The sequence below is a fragment of the Carlito syrichta genome, unplaced genomic scaffold, assembly GCF_000164805.1.
Source record: "Carlito syrichta isolate Samal-C Ts95f unplaced genomic scaffold, Tarsius_syrichta-2.0.1 Scaffold304542, whole genome shotgun sequence".
Lineage (NCBI taxonomy): Eukaryota > Metazoa > Chordata > Mammalia > Primates > Tarsiidae > Carlito > Carlito syrichta.
Genome location: NW_007248638.1, coordinates 264,250 through 276,257, shown reverse-complemented (window position 1 = coordinate 276,257; position 12,008 = coordinate 264,250). Strand labels below are relative to the sequence as shown.

General features: G+C 38.7%; 1 protein-coding gene across 5 annotated transcripts in view; it reads right to left on the bottom strand.

Annotated features, from left to right (window-relative positions):
* Positions 1 to 1,034: 1,034 nt before the first annotated feature.
* TASP1 (taspase 1) overlaps positions 1,035 to 12,008 on the bottom strand; it is a 261,197-nt gene continuing 250,223 nt past the window's right edge. For all 5 annotated transcript variants that reach the window (XR_504437.1, XM_008060150.1, XM_008060151.1 and 2 more), the window contains one exon: positions 1,035 to 2,087. Coding sequence is in view for 4 of the 5 variants with exons in the window: in XM_008060150.1 (XP_008058341.1) it covers positions 1,995 to 2,087 (93 nt within the window). In the remaining variant the exon portion in view is untranslated. The remainder of the gene's footprint in view (positions 2,088 to 12,008) is intronic.

The following is a 12,008-nucleotide window of genomic DNA, read 5'->3' as shown; positions in this document are numbered from 1 at the left end:
CCTTTTCTTGACTTTACAATATTTCTTAAATTAAAAAACAAAGTATTTAGAAAATTGGAGAGTAAAGTCTTGACAAACTGTTCCTGGAAAGGTTGTGCTCCTTAATACTGACCAGTTTTTAAATCTTTATAAAAGGGATCTTTAACAAGCTCAAACTTTAAATATGAATGGAATAAAGTTAAAAGAAGATGAAAGAAATGGCATTCCTGGTGAAATAGGACAGATGATTTTCAGACTCCAAAGTGTCTTGATAGTTTTATGTGATCCAGTCCAGTTCCTGAAAAAACCCTGCCAACAGGTAACAGGTCTTTGAAAGCTTTTGAAGCCAAAGGCTCCCCACCAGCTGGCCCATCTCTTACTAAGTTCTCAGCCTCATTAGGAATGAGAAACAGATACCCCGGCACCAACCTGTCTACGGGAACACAGCAAGACAAATGTAATTGCCTATACAAGGAATATAAATCAGCAACTCTCAAATTATTCATATTTACACCCACTCCATTTTGGTTGTCTTTCCTTTATAATTTGGCCATACATCGATGTCAAGTGTATAATTTCATAGGGGGCTTTATCAGTTACCGCCCAGAGCCATGATTACATGGTGCAGGGAACTTCCTCTCCTTAAACCAGTCTATCTTTAGTATCTTCTTGATAACCACTTCTTACATAAAAAATCAAAAGGAAAGCCTTGGTTTTCTTATGTGGCTCCAGAATCCCTAAATATAACATTTAGAAGCAATTTATCAGCTGAAACCACTGAGCTTTCAGCAGCCACTAAATTTTTCAAAGCAGAGTATTTTTACTCCTTCTCTTTGTTATTTTTATCAAACTGCAGGGGAAATTTTAGGGATTTCTGTATTGACCATTCAATCATGGACTGAGTTCAACTTCCATCTTGCTGGTGTCCACTCTAACTGCACTGAACTGCATAGGACCAGGTTGTGAGCAATCAAAACAACAGCAAGATAGCTAATGGCATGATTTCTGGAAGAAGTAATTTTTTTACAAACAAAATAAAGAATAGGTCTCCAATATAGGATTAAAAAGATAATTTATTAGTCTGAGAAGAGGAATCACATACTATACCCAGTAATATGCTTCTTTTATTTTTGTGCCTTTATCTTAAAAATATATTTAAACAAAAAACAAAGATAATATTGAATTTTCCCATAAACTTTGCTTTCTTATTTACAGTGTTATATTGTAAATAACATTCCATTATACACAAATTAAGGACTGTGCATTACTGTATGCTCTCTTTACATATTTTTTTCATAATATAGTCCATACAGCTCGAAGCTATGCAATATTTAAACTTAAAAAAGCTTGAAGAAAGAAGTACAAACTGTATCAATCAGACTATTATTTAAATAGGTTCTGACCTTAATTCTCTGCTTGATTGTTTCACTGAAACCATTCTTTGATAAAGAAAAATGCCCCGTATGAGGGATGAAAACAACAGTTTAAGTCACCACAGGATTAACTTAAACTGATTAACAAATAAAAACACTTGATCACATATTACTGTTATTAAAAGGAGCACTACCGCTGTCAAGTCATTTAAACAAGGAGATTTACTGTTCAGTTCTAACACATGACATCAGTTGGCACCTCTTATGAAATAAAGAATGTTTCCTGCAACTTTAGGTTTTACCTGTAAACAGTTAAAGCACACATTTCGTAAAGATAATTTAGTCATTCTTGGTCTTAGGTTACACAATGAGGAATTTCTATTTCATTGAGGGAGAAGCAAGCACACACACTGCACACATACATACACACACACACAGGCACACACACACAATCCCGCTCACCCGCCAAAGGCCCGCGTGTCACTAAGTGCTAACTATAGCAGCACTTGTGTCTCAAGCGGTGCATGAAGTTGCAATAGGAATTACAAAACAAGGAAGATAAAACATCCAATTTCAGTTAAAAACTCCCAAAAGCTCAGGTTCTGAAATGCCTCTCAGATATGTCACGTTCGGCCTGCGGGGTCAGTTCATTGGGCTCTCCAGGCGGCAAACCCCACCTTCAATCGCGACGGACTGTCCTGCCACTGCCCCGGGAGGGAGTCTTGAAATGTGAGTCTGCAGAAAAGACAGAAGAACATCAGAGGTGCCAGTGGCATACCCTTCCCTGCCCCCCGCAACCCACGGGTCCAGTAAGGGTGGGGTCTTCACTTTGCTTCCGAGCATCTACAGAAGGGTACCTACTGTAACATTTAGGTACCAAAAGATACTGTTTGTTCACATTGCTCAGATAATATTTACTGAGTATCTGCTATATGTCAAGTGCAGCACTAGCAACTCGAGATACAGAGGTGACCAAGACAGCCAAAGACCTCGACAGCACAGATCGTAGAGTTTAGTCATATTCACAACAGTAACAGTTTGAAGTCAACTATATAGAGGATATTCCAGTTATCTTAAGACTCATAATGGGTATGTGTTTTGTCTTCTTAATGCTGAAACCAACTGAGAATACTTAGTTCATGCTTATACACCTAGTTTATTTCTTAAATAATTTTAGTAGATTACAAAAATTCAGATAGTTGAATAACCTAAAGTGAGTGAAGAAATAAGAAAAAAAAAAAAGAAGAGCTTACAAAATAAGGTACAGACTGGAGCGGAGGTAACACAGAACACCTAGGCTGAGGAGTTCAGGACTGCACTGGAGGCAGACTGTTGCCCTGTCTCTCAGTTTCCAGCAACCGAGTTCAGGTAGCTTGGTTCATGTGCTATGCAGGACCACAGCAAAACAGTTGCTCAGATGAGAATAACTATTCCTGGCACTGAGGCCAGGGAGCCATTTCTCCTATAGGCAGAGCTTCATGAAGAGGGCACTGGGTGCAGTGGGTGAGGATATCAGCTATACAGCATGGAATTTTGTATGGTCGAATGCTATAATAAAGAAGGCTGGGGCTGGAGGCTAGAGTAGAAGACAGTAAGCACTTCACTCCATTTCCCAAGGGGTCAGGATGACATCAGTCAGGAATTCCTTTTTTTTTTTTTTTTTTAATTAAGTGATCTGACTTAATCTAGGGATAGATAAATGTCATTGACGTCATGTGTTGGGAGTTTCTAAGAACAGAGAGGCTACACAAACTTCAGGCAATCTTCTCTATTCTCTTTCTCTAAACAAGCTTTTTCTAGGAACTGAACCATGGTGAGTTTGACTCCCCAGAGTGAGGCTGCTAGATGCAAATAGCGAGTTGCCCTAGCCTATAGCATGACTGACATCCTTCCACATGACCAAAAATGAAGCAAGCATATATTTTAGAAAAAATAACAGGTAAGCTAGTTTGTAGTCTGAGGGTGGAAACTATTCTCTGAGGCTAACTGTACAAGTCCAAGCAGAGTAGCTGACATAAGTCAACTATTTAGAAAGTTCTGGAGAATAGTAACTATGTTCTAGGTGCTTAATTTTTCTGTTTGCAAGTAAGGAAGCAACTTGTAATGTATAGGGGTGAGGGCAGTTGATTTTGGAGTACAATTCTAGGTAAGGGAAATCTCTGTGGTACCTCCTGGTACCTGAGTAGCCCAGAGTTCCCAAACTAGGTCCCAGAGTCTGGCCTCACTACTGCATTTGGTGGCCAAACTTGAGCCTTACCACATGGATATATTATACCTGAGAAGTACACAATAAGACAAACTTGTGGATCCTTTGTTTCTTATGATGCCTCATTAATCTAGCAGGAAGAGTTACAAGAGGAAGTACTTATTTATTTTTGCTGCCCAGCAGCCCTTGTCACAGGAAGCACCAAAAGCTCAAATCCCACAATTTCCAGGGCTCAATGTTGATGGGGTCACTTTTACTGTTTTAGTAATCAACGTGAGGTGAGACAGAATCATGGAATGATACTGGTGTGGAGGAGAATAAAATGATTAACCTCAAATGTCAATATTTCACCAGTTTCATTCATGAACATGATCTTCTGATTCATCAGAAAATAAGTGACCTTGGCATAAAAAAGTTTGAGCCAAGAAGTATTGAAGCTTTCTGTGCAGATTCCAATGGGACGTCAAGTCATAAACTGTGGGAGGTGTTTAAGAAAACATTTATATAAGAGTTTATCTCTAGAAGCTGTTTTAGAGAAATGATTCTGAATGTCTCCTGAGCTGAAAAATATACCACTTTCTACAATGAACCTGGATGTCAGTGTTTAAAAGTGCAACAAAGTATTTTATATTGAGTGAGTGTCTAAGGACTGTGTAGAATAGAGTATCCAGAAGAACTGAAGGTGCCTTTTCAGCTATTTAAACAGCAACACACTTTTACTGGAATTTGGAACTAATGAGAAATAACAACATGAAAATTATACATGAAAAACCAGCAGCCATCCGTTTGGGGCCATCTCCCTTCACTCCTTGCCACATGCTCTGCTCATATACCTCTCTAACTGGGATTCCAAGTCTCTAATATCTCCTTCTGGCTCTTTCTCAAGAAAGACCTCCTCAACCTAGAAGCTTTCCTTCTAGCTGCTGCAATACTCATCTGAGCATTTCTCATCCAGTGATATAGCTGTGTTGGTTTTTTGTTTTTGAGTTCCTACATCTCTGTATCTGAAAGTCAACTGGAGGCAGGAGCTTGTCTTACACACATCTCGGTATTCTCTGTACCTGAAAAAGTGCTTGACAGAGGCATACCCTGGAAATGCTCACTGAGTAGACAAGGGACTAAAATATACTCTCTAGGGCTATGTTACATACACAAAGAGTCTCAAGTGTTTTAACTAGCATGACCAATCAGTTTTGCTAAAAAGTCAATCATACTCATTTGCCACAGTAAAGATTCTTTTCATGTTTTTAAAAAAGTATAAACTACCTAAATGTTTTCACTTTCCAATTGACTGTGCTGTTAGAATAGATATGGAGCTTTAGATTTCTTATGGGATCAGTGGAATCCAATGGCCTTGTAGTTATAATTTGCTGATTTTCTGCTAATTCTCTGAGAAGCATAGATCCTTGAGATTAACATTCCTTGAAGAACTATCAACTTGTAAATTAAACTGGCTATTCAAAACCATTATTCTTAGGATTATATCTCTTTATAAGAACAAATGCACTATATTAATATATTTAGCTCCAAGATTTCAAAATGAGAAAGTTAAAGTAAAAAGATAAATATTTATTATATCTGTTGTATATATAAAATATATAACTACTTGATGTACTAATCACAATCTAAATAGCAACTGACATTTCCTATCACTTATACTCACGTTTTAAAATCTTTTAATACCATCTTAGCAACTGCTTAGTGTGGTTTCTAGGAAAACTCCAAACACTCAATTTAATTTTAAAAGTATCAAAGCCTTTATTTATAGTATAAGCATCGCTCTCTCTACTCAACATGTAATCATCTTTCTGCTTTTGTGAGATTTGATCAAGATCTTCCATGAGAGTCAAGGGAAGATTCTCGTAAGAAAGTCATAATCCACCTTTAATAGAATCAGAAAAACAAAATCTAGACATACACAATAAAATAAAAATTGGAAATATTTTGTTCCCTGGTTTCATAAATCTGAGGGTTTGGTTTTAAAAGAAATATAATGAGCTTGAAGCAAGATACTACAGGCAAAGTAAGGCAGGCATTTACAGACAGAACAAATGATGGTGGAAAACCACATGGAAGTGGAGACTTAAGAAACAGCATTTCAAAACACAGTAGAGGTGTTTTATCAACCAGTGGGTAAGCAAGAGCTTGAAGCATACAACATGGTGCATCCAATTCGAAAGTTAATCTACAGAGGCATCAAAATTGCCATGAGCACGGGTTGCCTGGGGTTCTGGGTCATCTCCCCTTCCTCCTGGAAACATGGCTAGATTATACTTCCCAGCCTCCTCTGAAGTTAGGTGTGGCTAGGTGGTAGAAATCAGGCCAGGGGACTAAGGTGAGATGCACCACCGCAGGTCTGACAGATCTTCCCGTGCACCATGCTGCATGCTCTTTCTTTGATGATCTTGAAGCTTGTGAGATGGAAGGAGCCTGGGACCCCATGTCACCACTTGAAGGAAGGTCTTCTGCCAATTGGAAATTCCAATTTGGGGTTTTATGTGAATGGGAAATATATTTCTATTGTATTTGAGCAACTATACATTTGAGAGTTTTCTTTTTACAGTGGTTGCTGTTACCTTAACCAACACCGATTCAATCCAGGCCTCTGTACTTATAAACTGTGTAATATCTGCTAGTTACTTATCTGGTTCCCATCTTTAAAATGGGTATAATAGTAGCATTTATGACAAGGCTGATAAAACCTATACAAGATACTGCATGCAAAGAAAGTAAGCCTCAATAACTGCTAGATATCACTGTTCAAATAAACATATAGAAACAGCACAAAATGTGTAGCACAATCTCTATTACAGATAATTGGATATTCCAGAATTGGGAAACTATATGTGAAAGTGTGATGGTCTGCAAAAGTAGAATGAGGTTTTTTTTTTGGAGTCAGAGTCTCACTCTGTCAGCTAGGCTGAAGTGTGTTGGCACACTCAAGGCCACCACAGCCTTGAGCTGATGGGCTCAGATGATCCTTCCACCTCAGCCTTCCAAGTAGCTGGAACTACAGGCACATACCACCACACCAGGATTGTTTTATTTTTAAATGTATTATAGAGACAAAGTTGCCCAGGAAGATCTCAAACCGCTGAGCTGAGGCAATCCTCTCACCTCGGCCTCCCAAAGTGCTGGGATTACAGGCTTGAGCCACCGTGCCCAGCAAAATGAGATATTTTAATGAAAAATCAGCTGCATGTCAAAGGTAAGGATGAAGATAATGAGCAGCTTTTAGGCCAACATTTTTGATGCTGTTGTTTTACTGCTACTGATAAAATAACAATTGCTGAACATTTACTGACTGCTAAGGGTTTTGTATATACCCACTTGCTGCATCACTCATCCTCTAAGGCTCATAAACAATCAGCTCAACATGCTTGGGTGCTACGGAGAAAACCAAAGTGGTTGGATATTAGCAAATTGCCTTCTAGTAACAAGTAATGTGATTGGAAAGACAAATAAAGACATATGAAGTGATTAGAAAACCATTAACAGAAGCTCAAATATGAATTTTGAGGGAACATGATGCAGTCCAGAACAGACAGAGATCTTAAAGTGATGGAGTTAAAGCCAGCAATTCCCTACAAGCTCTGGTTTGTATGAGTCCTCCCTGAGCCCGCTCCTCTTCCTCCTTAACTGCCTCTTTGCCACTCCTTAACCACTCAGCACACTCCTGCCTCAAGACCACAGCGTATGCTATCTTCACTGCAAAAGCTCTTCCTTCCAATGTCAGTGTGGTCACTTGCTCATTTCTGGCAGATCTTTACTCAAAAGCTACTTTCTCCAAAAGGTTTACACTGGCCGCCCACCTGAATTTCCATCCTCTCTGCTTCAACTGGGCATATATCCTTAACACCATCTTCCTATTCATCCATTTTGCTTATTTATATCTCCCACTGGATCATAAGCTCCACGAGGGCAGGCAGTTTTGTCTGCTTGTTCATTGTTTTCTCCTCAGACCTAAAAGACAGTCTGCACTCGGCAGGAGCTTGGTATATTTGTTAAGTGAATGAAGGATTTTTAAAAATGGAAGATGAGGAATTGAAAGAGAGAAAACTGCAAATTAGACATTTTGTATTTCTTAATTTTTATACCTTATAGTTTTTGACTCCAGTTTGTAAGTTTGCTATGCATGTTTGAAGAGTATGAATAAATTAAACAGTTAAGATGGTACTGAAGTTTTCGTCATTAAATCTCTGAAAACAGCCTACATATTTCCCAAGACTGATATAAAATGTAGAAACAGTATGGTCTCACATTATCTGTTCACTTATCATACACAATTGCACTTTAGCACACATACCAGCCTCTTCCAGAGAGAGAGAAAGAAAGAGTGAGAGAGAGAGAGCACTAAGAGAGTGCATGTGTGCATTGGAAAAACCAGCCACCTTAACATGGGCCAACTGGGGGCTGTGTGGCTTGTGTATCTGTTGTCTTATGCTGCAGTAATAACATCTGAACAAATTTGACAATAGGAAGAACACAGAAAACACTGGGGCAAACTTGTTTGCATGGCCATTTCCCTCCTGGAAAGCAGAATTCCGGCCTGTGGAGACACGTGTGTTAAGCATAATTTTGTGTTACCATGTGCTTTTGAAAGGACAGATATTCCTTATCTCTACCATTTTCCTTTCTCCTGTTAATTCTGGCTTATTTTTCAAATTGTTGAGTCCTAGAAAACTTCTATTTTTTCATGCACTGACAGTGCCACATGAACTTTCTTAATATAATCTGGAATAATGTGTATGTTTCATAGAATAAAACTCCATTTAACTACACATTAAGCCTCTTTCCTATATCCATCACTACACTACTTGGGTAATGTAAATATGGTACTGTGAACTAAGCATACCTCATATCCTTCCATCGTGTATTCTTACCTGACGTGATAATAGCCACTCTTGGCTTTTTTTTTTTTTTACTGGCACAAATATGACAGACTTAAATGCCCAATTCCAGAGAGAAGGATTGAGAAAATGTGTCTGGTTGGCTCTTATTGCCTTGTTTCTATTGTGGGCTTTTTTTTTCTCTCTCTCTTAATTTGTTAAATCAGGAGACATTGCCACCTCCTATCCTTTCCCAGAAGTTCCCTGCCCATCGCTCTTAAGAGCTGTCTTTCAAGGAGACACAACTTATGAATAAGTATATTCTGAGAATTCTTTGTGTGCGCCATTAAACCTTGGAATGTAGTTAACTGCTTTAAAAATAGAATTTGGTCTTCAGACCTCATCCTGAAAGCAAATGTACTCAACTAGCTGATGGTGTCACATGCGCTTTCTTAATATAGTACTGAATAATGTGTATATTTTATATAATAAAAACCCATTAACTACAGGTCAAAATATCTGAGTGCTCACGTTCTAAGCCTATGTGATATTAGGCAATGGAAAATGAAGACTTGGGACATCTTCTCAAGAATGTTAACATTATCTGGCACTGACTTCATTTGGCTTGCATATACATTATTAATGAATCCAAAAACCGCATTTACTTCTATTCTCTCACTGTCTTGAATTAAAAGTAAAAAATAGAGCAGAGCTATTTTAAGACATAATTCCCAAGTTCAACCTAACAAATTAGAATGAGAAAGCAATGCTATATGTTAATCATTTTACGGTATGTCACCCCTCCCTCGTTTAAAACAAGGATGTTATAAAAGTTACGTTGGCTAAGGGTGGTGGCTCACACCTATAATCCTGATATTTTGGGAGTGTGAGGCAGGAGGATTGGTTGAGCCCAAGAGTTTTGAGACCAGTCTGGGCAACATAGCGAGACCTCATCTCTACAAAAAATACAAAAACTAGCTGGGCGTGGTGGTGCATACCTGGAGTCCCAGCTACTCAGGAGGCTAAAATAGAAGGACTACCTGAGCCCAGGAGGTCAAGCCTGCAGTGAGTTGTAATGGTACCACTACTCCAGCCTGGGCGACAGTAAGACTATGACTCACAAAAAAAAAAAAAAAAAATCTTGGCAAATGTGGACAAAACACAAAAATGGCATTAGGATAAATGTCATTGTTAGCATCACAACAGGGCTATATAAAGGGCAAAAAGTTCTATTGTTCTCACATATAAATATCATGTCCAAGGAGTCTTAAAATAAAATTAAAATGTTGTCTGATGAGAACAGCATGTTGCTTCAGTCTCACGGTCACGCTGGTTCCTTCTGTAACCATGCTGCTGACAACACACTTCTGTCAGAGGCAGCACCAGACAAGAGTTCCCTCCATTTTTAGCTTAAAAGCCCCATGAACACAGATAAATACAGCAAGCCCCACAGTACCTATTATTCCACCACTCACATGGAGAATTGTCACGAATATTCCCACTTGCTACAGGTAATAAAAGTGTTCCATTATTTAACAAATAATTATTCTGTATTTATTTGGGGGGAACAGAGGAATGAAACACACATAAGTCTTGCTCTGAATGCAATTATGTCTCTGTGGGATGCAGAAGCTAGTTCCTTGTGAAATCTTAATAATCATGTGCCTATATTTGTATAATGCTTTAGTTTCCATAGTGCTTTTGCACCAATGAGATCTCCTCAAAATACCTAGTCAGGTAGAAAGATGTAGCCTATAGCTATTTTTTCAGGTTAAAAAAAAAAAGCAAGATTAAATTGTTATGTGGTTTGTTTATGGTCAAAGAGGAAGTGGAAAAATTGAGATGTGAATAAAAGTCTCTGGACTCCCAATTTAGAGATGTCTTTACTCCCACGAAGTCTTACCATGAAGGAGGATCCTAAATCTAGCTCTGTTAAGAGACATACCTTCACTGCAGATTTATGACAAAACAGTTTTTCAGGGTGAAACAGGGCTTGCTCAGAAAAGCTACTGACACAAATCTCAACAACAAATTTTAGAATGATACCAGGACTCAGATAACTGGGTTTGAGGCTCCACTCTACTGTTGATGGCTTTGATAGTCTCTGTACTCCTTGTAGGTAAAAGTGAAAAATTCAACTCAATTATATTCAGGGTTCTTTTTGATTCTGACATTCTATATAGTTTTACTGCTGAGGGTTTCCCTCTGAGTGTGCAATGGAAGCTCTGGGTCACCATTTCCTTGGTAAAGACAGGCTAGTTTTCTCTGTATAGAGAACCCGGGAGGGAGGTATCAGCATCCTGATCATTTGTACGAGGTGAAAACAAAACATCAGTTGGCTGGTGAGCTGTCAGATAACATGAACTTTATTATAGTTTGAAAAAGGTGTCTTGTATTTGAGAAGAAATAAAAGACTAATGTTTAAACTATCATAAAGAATGAAACTACTGCATTTGTGAAATGAACTATTTCCTGAGAATCTCAGTTGATGTGTGAGAAATTTAAGAAGGGTAAAAATAAAAACCACCAACAAACTCTTTGAAGAAAGTTCTTCTTGTCAAAATCATATGCTTCCTGACTTCTAATTGATATGACCTATGCCATGGCAAAGAACTGTTAAGGCACTAAGACCTAGATAGCAGCATTTCCCAAGCTGACTTCTGCTATGTCCCAGAAGGTGCTCTCTAAAAATAGGAGCACAGGAAAACACCAGGGAAATGCTGAAAACTTACTACTCGGTCTCACTCCACACTATTCTCAGTGCTAGACAGGCATGTGAGCACAGTAAGGTTCGATATCCTGCAACCAAGTCATCTGTGCAGCTCTGTTTAAGCCAGTCCATCCCAAATATCAAAGAGTGCTTTCCTATAATACTAGTTGTACCTGGAACTACTGCAAAGTATGTGCCGATACTTCCCTTTATTTTACTCCAACACCAAACCTCAGTTTCCTTTGCTGGTTCTTCCTACTTGCCAAACCTCTAAATGTTGGAGTGATCCAAGACTCAAGCTAGACTACTTTTCTTCCACTCATGTTGAAGAACGACATCTGTGGAGTGTTTTGGTCATAAAGTGAAACATCTGGTTGCACTGGAAATCAAGATAAGAATAGTAACTGTCTAGACCTGCCTTCTCCTCCAGTTACCACTCCATTTCTTTACTTCCATTTATAGCAAAGTTCTTTGAAGAGTTCTCTCCACCTGCTACCAAAACTCCACTTCTCAAGAGAAGCAATGACTGACTTCCAATGCCAAATCCGATGGCTCATCCTTGGACCTAATTTCAAGAGGCCCAGCAATAGAATCTGATAAGTTGATCACATGCTTCTCCTTGAAACATTTCCTTTTCCCTTGTTTTTCAGGATACCACACTCACTTCTCTCCTCTGATCTCTCTGATCATGACTTCTCAGACTCCTTGGATGGGTCCCCAACTTAGAACTATGGGAGTTCCTCAGGGATCTTTTTTCCTGTGTTCACTCCCTTAGTTATATTAACAGTCTTATAGTTTCAAAAAGCATGTAGGCCAAGCATGGTGGCTTATGCCTGTAATTCCAGTGCTTTGGGAGCTTGAGACAGCAAGCTCACTTGAGTTCAGGGGCTTGAAGTTATAATGAGCTATCA